The sequence below is a fragment of the Bos javanicus genome, chromosome 9 (genome assembly GCF_032452875.1).
Source record: "Bos javanicus breed banteng chromosome 9, ARS-OSU_banteng_1.0, whole genome shotgun sequence".
Taxonomy (NCBI): Eukaryota; Metazoa; Chordata; class Mammalia; order Artiodactyla; family Bovidae; genus Bos; species Bos javanicus.
In genome coordinates, this window is record NC_083876.1 from 89,250,685 (window position 1) to 89,265,873 (window position 15,189).

The following is a 15,189-nucleotide window of genomic DNA, read 5'->3' on the forward strand; positions in this document are numbered from 1 at the left end:
AGAATAATTCCTGAAAACTTTAAGTAGGTTATTGGCAGCTGCAGTGAAAAAGAGAAATATTAAAAAGCTATTAAAAAGAAGTATACTCCTCATAAATCAGGAGAGAAAGACTTCTTCTTACCATTAAGTTCTTAGAAGAAATTATTGTGTTGAGGCTTACATAAGAGATAATGGCCCTAACTGGACGATATCTTTTAACAGTGGATTTTTAAAAGATGTAACATTACTTTTCATACTGTCATTTCTTATATTGACCAACTCTGTAAAAACAGAGATCCTTAAGTCTTTCACATGGACTGTATTCCATTAGGAAAAATGGGAAAATGACTCTTTAAAAAGAAAGCAATGTGAGGGGATCTCTTTAACTCTGATACATGTGCAACTGTGTTCTGAAAACCTAGCAGGCTCTCTGATATTTGAAACAATTATTTTTGGAAAGCTGTCCCACATAGAGCCATAACAAAAGCTTACACACAGCAGCACTCGCCCTGTTAAACTTGAGAAGTCTAAGCCTGGCAAGTTGAGAACTTGCGATAGTTCTTGAACATACATTGCAATCTTGGATCCAGGTGGCAACTTCGTCATCACCGATGTCCTTGTCAGTGGCTGCCTTCAAGAACTCGTTGGTTCGTCCCTCCTGCTGTTGAACTGTAGCAGCACACTGTTTGAAGTAGTCCTTGTATCTCTGCCAAAGCTGAAGTAGGGCCTTGCTGGCACGCAGCTGCTCGGCAATCTCTTCCAGCAAGTTATTCCATCTGGAAACGACAGCCAACACTCATGGGTTGATTCCCACCTCTCACCAAATGCTGTTATTTGCTATTTTATTTTTCATGATCCTGGTTCATGTGAATATGGAAATAATGCAGATGTCTCATTTCTATTTAACGTAATAAAAAGTAACATTTCACAGTCATATTTCAAGGGTAGATAGTAGAAAAGGGGTCAATCTTGGGGTATACTGCAGTTATAATTCCTTTCCAAATGTCTTCACTGCATTTGTGTGTGTGTGTGTGTGTGTGTGTGTGTGTGTGTGTGTGCAGTCATAGCCCACCAGGCTCCTATGTCCATGTAATTTCCCAGGCAAGAATACTGGAGTGGGCTGCCATTTCCTTCTCCAAGGGATCTTCCTGACCCAGGGATTGAACCCAGGTCTCCCATACTATAGGCAGATTTTTTTTTTTTTTTTACCAATGAGTCACCTGAGAAGCCCCATCTTCACTACATTTGTTTCTCCTTAAATTCATTTTGTGAAAATAAAAACATTAATAGAATAGAGCCTATAAGGCTCAAGTTCAAAATGCTAGGGTTTAATTATATGATTATTTATAATTAGATTGTGATATAAATAATGAGCAACAGTGTAAAACCAGCATATTCCATACCTCATGTTGACTTCTTTTAGTGTATTAGTAAGAGTTTCTGTCACAGGTGGGTGACACTCTTTTAGAAGTTGGTTGGTCACAGAGCCAAATTTCTGCAAGCTCTTTTCCTGTTTTTCTAGATCATCTTGAAGATTCTGCCCAAAGAAAAGGCCACAGATGACACGACAGGGTCTAAAAATGCTAATGATCAAATTTTGAAGTAATATAGCTGCTTTCATACAATATGAAAATATGCACACACAAATACATAAACTGTGACTTTTGCCCCAATGTTTCGTAAGTTTCCTTTAGATAATCATTTTTCCTTTTTAATGAGTTTGTTCTTGTGGGTGTGAGGAGGGACTCTTAACAATTGAGCCTCGGAGTGGGATGGGTAATTCTGCCAGGAAAGTTCACACAGGGAACCCCTGTTCATCATCCAGGAGGAAGCCGTGGGGCTGGTGGGTGTGCAACCTGGCACACCGTGGTTCTCTTTGCTGCTCAAGATAAAAATCCAGATCTATATTCTATCACTTACCGAGAGCTGCTCTGTCAGAAACTTCTGATAATGACAGTTTAAGATATCATAGCTTTTCTGCACGCGTGCATGCTCAGTTGCTTTGTCGTGACAGTCTGACTATTTGCGACCCTGTGGACTGTAGTCCGGCAGGTTCCTCTGTCCGTGGGATTCTCCAGGCAAGAATACTGAAGTGGGTTGCCATGCCCTACTCCAGGGGATCTTCTCCACCCAAGGATCAAACCCGAGTCTCCTGTGTCACCAGAATTGCAGGCAAATTCTTTACCCACTGAGCTGCCCAGGAAGCCCCATAGCTTTTCTGAGTACCATCTAAGTTCTAGCTCTGAGTGTTCTTCCTTGCAAAGTAAGCCTATAACCGCCAAGGTTATAGGCTTGGTGGAGTCTTCTACCAAGAACCGGTGAAGAAGGATATTTCCCAGGAAATGCTGAAGTAACAGATACAGTTCTTAGTAAAACTCCTCAGGTAAACCAGGCTGCAAAAATCCACCCCTACCTGACACTGCTTTCTGGCTGCCATCAAATCAAAACACATGAGGAATAGACCCCGCGTCCTTTCATATCTTAAGGTAGAAGAGGTGAAACACAGAGTAGGCTAAATTAAAAGGTATTTCTCCTCAAGGGTTTAAAATGTGTTTTTAAACTTACTAGTCTCAAAATAAGTTGTAATGATTTTTAGTATTTACAATAATTATTTAAGGTTTCATATAACTATATATAACTCATTTTATCCTTCCTGCCTCCTGCCTCTCCTGAAAAAAGGGCATTCTCTCAGCAAGTCTGCACCTCAGATCAGCAACATATAGACTTTGATTGCCAAGTGAGGGATGTGAGCCGAGGTAAGGAGGGTCCATGCTGGGCTCTTGCTGACCCCTCATCCCTTAGGCCTGCCATGCCCATGCCACTGGCTGCACTATTCACCCCGGGAGAAAGATCAGTAGCAGGTGAAGAGTGCCCAGTGCCCAGGAACATAGGGGATGAGGGTAGCAATCAACTGAGGGCAGTGGCCCGAGTGAGATTGTGCTCTTTAAGTCCAACAACAGCCATGTCCTTCTGGATGAAGGAAATGATAATAGACACACAGGAAACAACGCAGCAAGTGCTAGAAAACGGGGATGACGTGTACGCGTTGCAGAGACCACTGACATTCTGCTGAATGCAAAGAAAATAATGGTTTAAAATTTTACTCTTTTGCTATTTTTCTTTCTGTGTTCTTTTAAATCCCTTAGAATATGTTTAGAAAAGCAGGATTAAAAAAAGAGATAAGGGAAGACATAAAAGGCAGTGATAATAGATACAGAAGATGGATTTGGGAATAAAGTCATTTGATAAAATACATCCATCAGGATATTTATATAATTTAAAAACTCATTTAGTTATATACCAGCTATTCCAAAATCTGGTATCCACAGGCAAGTTTGATTATGTAACAAATAAAGCAAGTAAAATTAATTTTGAATATTTTGAAAATAATTAAATGCAAACAATATAGACCAACATTCCAGCACGATGTTTGAATTTGTTCACTTTTTAAAAAAATTTTCTCTAATTAAAAAGAATGCTAAGGATGAGGTCAATTCACTCCTTACCTGAAGATTGTCCACCTGAACTTGCACAGCTTCTAAAGAGCCAGTGAGTAGACAGAATCGAGAAAGAGAGTATCGGGACTCCATGAGGCAACTGTTTATCTCATCAAATGCCACTTTATGGTGGCTCCACTGGTCAAGCACGGATTTCAACAGGATCTTGAGTTGGCCAACCTTTCAGAAGAGACAGAGACTTCTTATAATTGCATACTATTTTACATGATAAAATATATATTCCTTTGATGGAAAAGGCATTAACATTTAAGAACTTCACTGGGGTTTCAGGCATTGCAAGTAAACTCAAATTTAAAAAATTATACATTAAAACAAAAAGTTATAAAATAGGTTTTTAAAGTAAAAATGTAGCAATGTTGAAATTTAAGCCTTTCATACGTGTGATCACATAGTCTAAATTAAAATGCTTAAAAGGTTACTCATATAACCTTGACCTATATTATCAGTTCAGTTCAGTTGCTCAGTGGTGTCCGACTCTTTGCAACCCCATGGACTGCAGCACGCCAGGCTTCCCTGTCTATCGTCAACTCCTGGAGCTTGCTTAAACTCAAGTCCATTGAGTCGGTGATGTCATCCAACCACCTCATCCTCTGTCATTACCTTTTCCCCCTGCCTTCAATCTTACCCAATATCAGGGTCTTTTCAAATGAGTCAGTTCTTTGCATCAGGTGGCCAAAGTATTGGAGCTTCAGCATCAGTCCTTCCAATGAATATTCAGGACTGATTTCCTTTAGGATTGACCAGTTTGATCTCCTTGCAGTCCAAGGGACTCTCAAGAGTCTTCTCCAACACCACAGTTCAAAAGCATCAATTCTTTTGTGCTCAGCTTTCTTTATGGTCCAACTTTCACATCCATACAGGATTACTGGAAAAATGACAGCTTTGACTAGATGGACCTTTGTTGGCAAAGTAATGTGTCTGCTTTTTAATATGCCGTCTCGGTTGGTCATAGGTTTTCTTCCAAGGAGCAAGTGTTTTTTAATTTCATGGCTGCAGTCACCATCTGCAGTGATTTTGGAGCCCAAGAAATAAAGTCTTGTTACTGTTTCCACTGTTTTCCAATCTATTTGCCATGAAATGATGGACTGGATGACATGATCTTTGTTTTCTAAATGCTGAGTTTTAAGCCAGCTTTTTCACTCTCCTCTTTTACTTTCATTAAGAGGCTCTTTAGTTCCTCTTCACTTTTTGCCATAAGGGTGGTGTCTTCTGCATATCTGAGGTTATTCATGTTTCTCCCCGCAATCTCAATTCCAGCTTGTGCTTCATCCAGTCCGCACTTTGGCATGATGTACTCTGCACATAATTAAATAAGCAGGGTGACAATATACAGACTTGACGTCCTCCTTTTTTGATGTGGAACCAATCTGTGGTTTCATGTCAGGTTCTAACTCTTGCTTCTTGACCTGAATACAGATTTCTCAGGAGGCACGTAAGGTGGTCTGATATTCCCATCTCTTGAAGAATTTTCCACAGTTTGTAGTGATCCGCACAGTCAAAGGCTTTGGTGTAGTCAATAAAGCAGATGTTTTTCTGGAACTCTCTTGCTTTTTCGATGATCCAATGGATGTTGGCAATTTGACCTCTGGTTCCTCTGCCTTTTCTAAAACCAGCTTGAACATCTGGAAGTTCTCAGTTCATGTACTGTTGAAGCCTCACTTGGAGAATTTTGAGCATTACTTGGCTAGTGTGTGAGATGAATGCAATTGTGTGGTAGCTTGAGCATTCTTTGGCATTGCCTTTCTTTGGGATTGGAATGAAAACTGACCTTTTCCAGTCCTGTGGCCACTGCTGAGGTTTCCAAATTTGCTGGCATATTGAGTGCAGCACTTTCACCGCATCATCTTTTAGGATTTAAAATAGGTCAACTGGAATTCCATCACCTCCACTAGCTTTGTTCGTAGTGATGCCTCCTAAGGCCCACTTGAATTCACATTCTAGGATGTCTGGCTCTAGGTGAGTGATCACACCATCATGGTTACGTGAGTCATGAAGATCTTTTTTGTATGGTTCTTCAGTGTATTCTTGTATGGTTTGTATAGGTGTATTCTTTGTATAGTTCTCGTCTTAATATCTTCTGCTTCTGTTGGGTATATACTGTTTCTGTCTTTATTATGCCCATCTTTGCATGAAATGTTCCCTTGGTATCTCTAATTTTCTTAAAGAGATCTCTAGTCTTCCCCATTGTATTGTTTTCCTCTATATCTTTGCAGTGATCACTGAGGAAGGTTTTCTTATCTCTCCTTGCTATTCTTTGGAACTTTGCATTCAGATGAGTGTGTCTTTCCTTTTCTCCTTTGCCTTTCACTTCTCTTCTTTTCTCAGCTATTTGTAGGGCCTCCTCAGACAACCATTTTGCCTTTTTGTATATTTTTTTCTTGGGGATGGTTTTGGTCACCACCTCCTGTACAATGTGACAAACCTCCATTCATAGTTCTTCAGGCACTCTATCAGATCTAATCCCTGTATCTATTTGTCACTTCCACTGTATAATTATAAGGGATTTGATTTAGATCACATGTGAATGGTCTAATGGATTTCCCTACTTTCTTCAATTTAAGTCTGAATTTTCTAATAAGGAGTTCATGATCTGAGCTTATATTTATATGTATATATGTATATATTTATAATTATAATATGTATATATATTATTTATATAATATATATATGTGATAAAAGATCAATATATTTAGTACCACCATTTAGGAAACATATTAACTGAGTGTTTTAAATTCATTACCCATTTTATCCTGGTAACAACCTTTGAGGTAGATGGAATCTTAACTCATCTTACAGATGAGGAAACTGAGGGCTGAAAGGCTGACTTAGACCTAGCTGTTCGCTTCACAGACAGGGACAGAGGTCAGCTTCTAGTCTATCCTGAAATGGGGCCGACAAGATTGCTGCTGGACTGGAGGTGGGTCTGAGAGAAAGAGAGGAATGAACGACTCCAAGGGTTCCAGCCCATGCTGCTGGAAGGGTAGAGCTGTCATGAACCGAGACGGCAAAAGTGTGCATTTGAGGGGGACTGATGGGAGTTGATTCACGCAGGAAGTTTGAGATGTCTACTGGCCATATGAATGGAGATGTTGATAGAGGACTTCCCTCTGTGTCTGTCTCTGACTGAGTTTAGGGGAGAAGTTCAACCTGAGTATACACGTTTGAGAACCACCTGTGCCTAAATGGTATCGATAGACCCCGAATAGATAAGATTATTGAGAAAGGAATGTCCATAATACTGTTAATTATAGGAAACAGCTGAAGCTAGACTCTTTTTGAAAGGTTAACAAAGTGGACTTAACAGTATAAATACATGCTGTTTAGATTCAGCGATTATTTTTTCAGTTACTTTATGAAAATCAAAGCCCATGTCACATTCACATTTGGACACAAGATGGTAAGTGCGGTCTTGGAGCCAACTCTCCACAAGCAACATTACCATGTGGTCTAAATTTGCCCAAGTTTGGTTGAGCTCCTGAAGCGTGCTCCTGACAATGCCAGAGACTTCTTCTTTCTTGTTCTGAACCAAAGCAAGTCCATTCTGCTCAATTTTCTCTACCTCTTTCTCTTTTGCTTTAATCAAGTCTTCCAGATCCTGAAAGATGAAGAAATAATCATTTTAAATTATTCCATTATGGAACTCTGGGGTGCACTGAAATTGAGCCATGCTAGTCTCATATCCAAAAAAACCTTTTACTAATCCAAAAAGCTTATTATTCTCAGGAGAGGGTCGCCAGAACGATACTTCTTCCTACCTTTAAATTTTAAAAATTCTCTTCTCATTCCATGAGAGGTGAGTGTAACTTAAAAAATATAAAATTTGATTATATAATAGATAAGGAAATGGCAATGTGGAACTTTTTTCAACAAGCTACAAGGAAAGAAATATATGTTGGAAATGCTTAACATGATTTACATCCTTAAATTCATTTATCTTGCTATTGGAAAAGTCTCACAGTCCTAGCCCCTGGAATGAAATGGAATAGAATGGTGCTCTGGACCCCAGTATCTGGGATTTAGCCCCACTTCTGTGACCATTAAGCTGAGTCACTTTGTGCAAGTGAGAAACTTCCATAGGGTCTCAGTTTCTTCATATGAAAAAAAACAGAGTCTCCATTAACCTCTCTTTCTCCCTAAAATACTCTGATTCGAGTGATTCAGAAAGGTTGTGTGGGCTTTTTTTCATGAGTCAAATCCTCATCTTCCTTAGGATTTGCATTTATAATGGTCAGCATGAAATGTCCGGGCTTTCCTGGTAGCTCAATTGGTAAAGAATCGGCCTACAGTGTAGGAGACTGCCTGCAGTGTAGGAGATCCTGGTTCAGTCCCTGGGTCAGGAAGATCCCCTGGAGAAGGAAATAGCAACCCAGTCCAGTATTCTTGCCTGCGAAGTTTCATGAACAGAGGAGCCTGGTGGGCTACAGTCCACGGGTTCACAAGAATCAGACACAACTTAGCGACTAACACATCACCACCACCGCCACCATGAAATGTTCTAAAAAAAAAATGAGATGATGATATAGAGATCATACTTAACCATAATCCTAACTCATGTTTTAAGTTCATTAGAAAATTTTGAAAGCACCTTGAGACAGGTTGAGATTGCTGTTGCTGCTGCTAAGTGGCTTCAGTCCTGTCCGACTCTGTGCGACCCCAGAGACGGCAGCCCACCAGGCTCCCCCATCCCTGGGATTCTCCAGGCAAGAACACTGGAGCGGGTTGCCATTACCTTTTCCAATGCGTGAAAGTGAAGTCGCTCAGTCCTGTCCGACTACTAGCGACCCCATGGACTGCAGCCTACCAGGCTCCTCCATCCATGGGATTTTCCAGGCAAGAGTGGAGTGGGTTGCCATTGCCTTCTCTGCTTGAGACTGCTATCAACATTTTATGGATGAACAAGAGAGATTTAAGTCATACAACCTGTCTCAGGTCACAGAAAGGCCAGAAGCAGAGTTAGAACCCAAGACTTTTGAGCCTACTGACTCCCAGCCCAGTGCTGAAGGTGGGTCATTGGACAGGAATCAAGGAGAAGGTGTAAACCTATGTTGGGGTGAGGTGAGCAGCTGTAGTATATGGAGACCTGGTTATATGATCATATTCAAAAGTACATCCCCAGAGCTAGGTATGCAGATGTGTAGGCCTTGGGGCTCGGAATGAAGAAAACCAAAAAATATTTTAAGCTTGGATAATGTCTCAATTCTGTGAAAAAGATTTCCACCTCCCTGTCACGATCCACACATGGATCACTCCATCAGTCTTGGTATGGGTACGGGCAGGGTAACGTCCTGCTCTCTGTTTTCCTTTAATGTGCCCCTTTGGTTTTTGTTTCTGTGTGGTCCAATCCTTTCATCACTCTCTGTGTGTCTGTGTGTGTGTGCTCGGTTGCTCAGTCACGTCCAGCTCTTTGCAACCTCACAATGGACTGTAGCCCACCAGACTCCCCTGTCCATGGAATTTTTCAGGCAAGAATACTACAGCAGGTTGCCATGCCCTCCTCCAGGGGATATTCCTGACTCAGGGATTGAACCTAAGTCTCCTACGTCTCCTGCACTGGCAGGTGGATTCTTTAGCACCGTGTCACCTGGGAAGCCCTCGACCTTATGTACAAAATAGGAATAATAATACATTTGGCTCACCTCAAAGAGATAACATTGGATAAATATATCTATGAAATCCTTTTGAAGCTGTTAAAAACTAGGCAAATGTAAGAGTATTATTTTATTTAGCCATTTGGTATTTTGCCTTGCTTCAGTGCAAATTTATTTATTTATCTCTCCTTAATTATTAGGAAGCTATTTTTGTCTTGATGTATTAATTATAAGTTCTTGCAGTCAGTAGCCTAAAGAGATAATTTTTGTTTTTAATAACTGGTCCTTTATTTATGATTTATAGTTTTGCCAGTCTGTTGACAGCTTTGATAATTAACCTGAGAATGAACATAATGATTAGTAGGGTTACAGGTCCTATATACACTGAAGAAAACATAATCAACTTTACTATTTAAGGATTTTTTTTCTCTGCTTCTCTAAAGGATTACATAACCAAATAATCCTTCCAACATGTCTTTAGTATTATTCTAAAATTCAGCCACTGGAATTAAACTTATTCTCATTTATCCATAGATGTTAGTTTTTTAAGTGAGCAATATTAAATAAATTATGCATTGCTTAGAAACACATCTCAAAAGTGTCCTGCACATTTATGTTGGCATAAAAGCACAACCCAGGAGAGAAACAGGAATGAAATATATATTTTGTGCAAAACAAAGGTATGTTTTCATTTCTCTCCAGTAATAATTAAAAGATGATTCTGTTTCTGATCAATGAAGAGAAAAGCCAAAACTAACATTTTTTGCTATAATAAATCATTCTTAACTTGGGTTAATTCAGAAATATCAGTTTTTAGGTTGGTTTGAGTTCATAAATTACTCCTGGAAAAGTAAAAAAATATCCAAGACCTTTTAAACAAAATAAAGCTTGAATCCAGTCACCAATATAAGTATGCTGGCTTGAATTCTATACTTTGGTCCAGAGGAACAATTTCTCAAGAATGACAATAAATTTTCACCATGGTTTGTGGTGCTGTCAAATGGAACCTGCCAGTTAGGCTATCGTGATTTATCTGTGAAACCCCAAAATAACTGTGGGCTACTTTAATTCTGTTGTTGCTATTTTATTTTTTTTAATGACTTTTCACTTGAAATCATAAATTGGCATCGGAGTGAAGTCCTTTCAACCACACATGAAACTTTCTTTCTGACACTGCCTGGTGTGACCCTCTGGGAGACTAAAATTTGGGTCGGAAAAGGAGTAAAACTTGGTCAAGTTTCTGCTATATTTTCCATCTAGCAATCTCCTCTCTCTCTCTGTTAAACAGAAGACATTACATAAAAGGAAAATGGAAAATGGCAGAAGAAAAGTACATTAAGGAGAACAAAAAAAAATAGCAAGAAAGAAAAAAATAAACGAGGAGAAGGAAGAAGGAAAAATAAAGGAAAAGGAAAGCTAACCTATAATTTCAGTCTTTTCATAGTCAAGTTCCTCAGGAACTGGGAAGCACTCATCTTTCTCATATTCATTCTGAAATTATGTTTTAGTTTTAATAAAAACACTTTAGTTGAGGAAGTCATTCTTCAAAGTAAAATTCTGAAATTCTGGCTTCCTTGTACATTTTGGAATTGATAGCCTAAGTTAAAAACACTACTGGACCCTGGAAAATTGGAAAGGCAATGAGACTAGCTAATGCCTGTTTCTGGTCTTCCATCTTTTACACAACCACCTTATTTTGCAGGGAGAGGGGTGAGTGGGGGTGTGGGGCATGCCACAAGGTATGTGCGATTTTAGTTCCTTGACCAGGGACTGAACCAGTCAGTGTCCCCTGCAGTGGGACCACTGAACCACCAAGGAGGTCCCTACACACCCATCTAACGATGTGAAGTTCTTGGTTTTTTTTTTTTTTTCAAACTATTTCTCTGCATGATAGTTTCCTTTGCCATTTTCATGCACCCTCAAAATTGCACTTCATTAGCTTGTCAGCCCAGTACAAAAGCCCGTGCTCTTTTCTGAACCAAAAGGCTTTGATTGAGAGCTTAAATATATCTCTTTACATATACCCCCTGAAAAAAAAAAAAACATTGTTTCAAGGGAAGATCATTAGGAAAGGCCTTTCTTTTTGAAAGCTGAAATAGAAAAACACATTTGGGGTAAGGAGCATTTCTGTAGAATTGCTTCACAGTTTAGTCTTCAACTATCCTTAGGAAATACTAGAGAGAACCATCATAGCCAATCTGTAACACATAAATTACTGAATTGTTTTTTAATTACAGCATTAACTGTAATAGCTTACGTTTCTTTCATATAAACAAGAACCCCTAAGGAAATATTAAGGAGTCCCAAGTCATTGGAAAACATTTAGTTAACCCACTCCACCTGAACCAACATCTTTATCACTAACTGTGGAATAAGCAGGCGCTGTCTGGTCTTTCTGATGGGACTCAGTAGGGGGGCAACACTGTCCCCTGGGAAGCACTGGCTCACTGGAGTTGAGCCAGAATTCAATCAAGCCTCTAATGCTGACTTCCATTTATACAGGAAAGACAGGTGAGAGAAGAGCTTCTTAAGGAGGTGTGTGTGCGTGCTCAGTCGCTTCAGTCCTACCCGATACTCTTTGTGACCCCAAGGACTGTAGCCTGCCCTGCTCCTTTGTCCATGGAATTTTCCAAGCAAGAAAACTAGAGTGGGTTGCTACTTCCTACTCCAGGGGAATCTTCCGACCCAGGGATCAAATCTGTGTCTCTTGTGTCTCCTGTCTTGGCAGGTGGATTCTTTGCCATTGTGCTACCTGGCAAGCCCGAATGATCAGTATGGGGGGTTAGAACCATTCTCTATTCATAAATTCAAATTTATAAAAACAGGTGGAAAAAAATCTAATAGGTGTCAAAACATTATAATTCATGTAATCAGAGAAATTTGTTACCAAATGCAGCATTTTTTAATATGTAACTCTCAATTGTCATGACTTGCAAATTTGCCATATGCCATCAAACTGTGAAGGGTGCTTGTCCGCCACTCAGACAAGTTACCTGACAGTCTTTCATTGCGTTCTGAACTGAAGCCTGGTCTCCAATGCGATGTTGTTGTTTCATTCTCTTTTCCTGGGTTTCAAACCACGTTTTCAGACATTGTACGTTATTTTCATATTCTGACCAAGATTCCAATAAGCCTTCCAACAACTGAATCTGAACAAACATAACAAAATTTGCAATTTTGTTTTAGAATCCCATTACTGGCAGATCACTATTTCCTCCAGATTAAGAATTCTTAAAAAAAAAAAAAAAGTTCATTGTATCTGTGATTAAGAATGAATGTTAAAGAGTGTAAATCAATGACTATTATTGGTAAACAAGTAAAGAACTTAAGTCAACTTTGAAGCAAAGGAAAAAGATATTAAGACCTTAAATAAAGGAAAATGATATGAAATATTCAAAGAGAAGAGAGTACAGGGACAAAATAATGAACAAGGTTGAAGAACACTTAAAATGAGAACCTCCAGGATCTATCCCTTCAGAAGCAGTCCTATGCCCAGTGGAGCCATGCTACTTTGTGGAATGAGTTTTCTCTACCAAGTATACCTGTTCTTGGAGTTTTCATGAAACACAGACAACAAGGAACGCTTGGCTCACCTTCTCAGTGACCAGACCCTGCAGGATTTGCCAGCTTTTATTCATTGCTCCAAGTCGCTCAGCAAAATCAGTCTTGTCGCTGCGTTTACTTTCCACATCCTGACTGCTGATCTGTAGCACAGACTGATTCACAAAATCAACAGTCAGCTGCTTACAGTTAATGTCGATCTGAAAACCCTGAAAAGGGAGAGGAGAAAATAAGAAAATAAGGTTATATGTATACATTTCTTATATGATTTTATACATATCAGCTTCCTTGATAGCTCAGTTGGTAAAGAATCCACCTGCAATGCAAGAGACGCTGGTTCAATTCCTGGGTTGGAAAGATCCGCTGGAGAAGGGATAGGCTACCCATTTCAGTATTCTTGGGCTTCCCTTGTGGCTCAGCTGGTAAAGAATCCACCTGCAATGCGGGAGACCTGGGTTTGATCCCTGGGTTGGGAAGATCCCCTGGAGAAGGGAAACGCTACCCACTCCAGTATTCTGGCCGAGAACTCCATGGACCATATAGCCCATGTGGTTGCAAAGAGTTGGACGTGACTTTCACTTTTTTATATTTTACCAGGAGTTAGAAAGCCTTAAGCAAGCTTAAGATGAATATTATCACTTCCATGATTTTAGTTCCAATGGCACAGTCTGTATATATTAATATGTCTATTATTTTCAGAAGTTGAATATATATGTAAATATGTAACATATGAATATACTGAATATAAATTGATTTATACATTTTGAGTGTATAAATATATAGAATTTAAATTTGTGAAAATTTGGAACATATAGATATACTGAGTATAAATATGTGTGTGTGTGTTAGTTGCTCAGTGGTGTCTGACGTTTTGCGACCCCATGGACTGTAGCCTACCAGGCTCCTCTGTCCATGGAATTCTCCAGGTGAAAATACTGAAATGGGTTGCCATGCCCTTCTCCAAAGGATATTCCCGACCCAGGGATTGAACCCAGGTCTCCTACATTGCAGACAGATTCTTTACCATCTAGGCCATCAGGGAAAACCTGAGTATAAATATAGATATTTTTTAGGAAGAGTAAGTAGAATTGGACAAACTACATATCCTACTATATAATATATATAAATTATAGTATTTATTTTTATGACTTCTTAATATGACACAAAATCTTATTCACAATTTTGTCCTAATACCAGACAATGCTCCTATGCCTATAACGAGGGAGGCAGTTTTCTTACTGTTGGAAACCTCTCTGGTCACTGTGTATGAAGCATACGCTTTCAGACCTGATTTCTCTAACTTGAGTTTTTGAGTTTCTTCCAAAAAAGCAGTCCTAAAGCACAAGAAGCCAGAAACAAACAAGAATGTTTAATTACCTTATATTTCTGAAGGTACTCATGAATTGTCTTGTAACCGATGGAATTTTTAATATTCTCTTCATCCTTTTGAATAACACTTTCCATAAGAGAAATCCAAGTCATGACTTCGGAAATGGCGTGGCGAGAAGGTAGTTTATCCATTTGGAGCTGCCCACGTCAGAGATAGAACGAGTCACAATGTTAAAATTCAAACCGATTTCTGTTAACTTAAAATTCTATTAATTCCTAAAGTACCAACAGAATAACACTTCTTAATGACATTTTTGGATATTAACCTCGTTAGAAGCTGGAAATTAAACGTCAGGCGAACACTGAACAGTAAAAGTCCTCTTATGTTCACTTGACATCGAATACTATAAACACTGCATAAACACTACCTAATTAATCAAAACACCAGCAAGAAGAAAATATTTTTCTTATTTTATAGCTAGTTTTATGAGTATTAAAAAACGTAACTACAAAACATTCAACAGATGTATTTTATTAATTATCTTGTAAAATCTCTGTGTATTACGACTCAGGAATGTTCAACGAAGAAAGAAAAATACCACCACACGACAAACTATCATTTTCTAGATTTTTGGCACTCTGATATTTGTTCCGAAGAGTATAGCCAATTTCCTCCGTCTTTCACTAAAATATACTTAGAATCCTGAATCTTCCTTAACGTGTCAAACATTTATGCAAATACTTAGAAGGACCGGGGGGGGGACAAAAGCAATCATTTAAAATACTTATGGACTTCTAGGCAGTGCAGAAAGATAGAGAAGTCAATGTGAGTTGTTTCCTGCCCTCTAGAAATGTTCAGCCGCTGATTAGGAGGGATGAGACATTTATATGAAACACACCGCTTACATAGTGATGAATCTCAAAGAGAGATACAGATAAAATAGCTGGGAGGTCAGGGCTAAGAAGCATATTTCCAGATAAGTTAACTGCTTACTTTTCCTTATTCTATTTGTTGCATGTCAGCTCTATTGTCGGTAAGATTATAGGTCTTTTACGTATACTATTGGGCTTCCCTTCTGGCTCAGCTGGTAAAGAATCTGCCTGCAGTACGGGAGACCTGGGTTCGATCCCTGAAGAAGGGAACGGCTATCCACTCCAGTATTCTGGCCTGGAGGAATTCCATGGACTGTATAGTCCATGGGGTCGCAAAGAGT

At 39.2% G+C, this 15,189-nt stretch overlaps 1 protein-coding gene across 18 annotated transcripts in view; it reads right to left on the bottom strand.

The window, feature by feature from the left end:
- SYNE1 (spectrin repeat containing nuclear envelope protein 1) overlaps positions 1-15,189 on the bottom strand; it is a 497,963-nt gene that overhangs the window by 106,603 nt on the left and 376,171 nt on the right. For all 18 annotated transcript variants that reach the window (XM_061428348.1, XM_061428354.1, XM_061428353.1 and 15 more), the window contains 7 exons: positions 14,024-14,173; positions 12,679-12,855; positions 12,079-12,234; positions 6,937-7,092; positions 3,486-3,656; positions 1,383-1,516; positions 551-755 (listed from right to left, as the gene is read on the bottom strand). In XM_061428348.1, the coding sequence (XP_061284332.1) occupies positions 551-755; positions 1,383-1,516; positions 3,486-3,656; positions 6,937-7,092; positions 12,079-12,234; positions 12,679-12,855; positions 14,024-14,173 (1,149 nt within the window). The remainder of the gene's footprint in view (positions 1-550; positions 756-1,382; positions 1,517-3,485; positions 3,657-6,936; positions 7,093-12,078; positions 12,235-12,678; positions 12,856-14,023; positions 14,174-15,189) is intronic.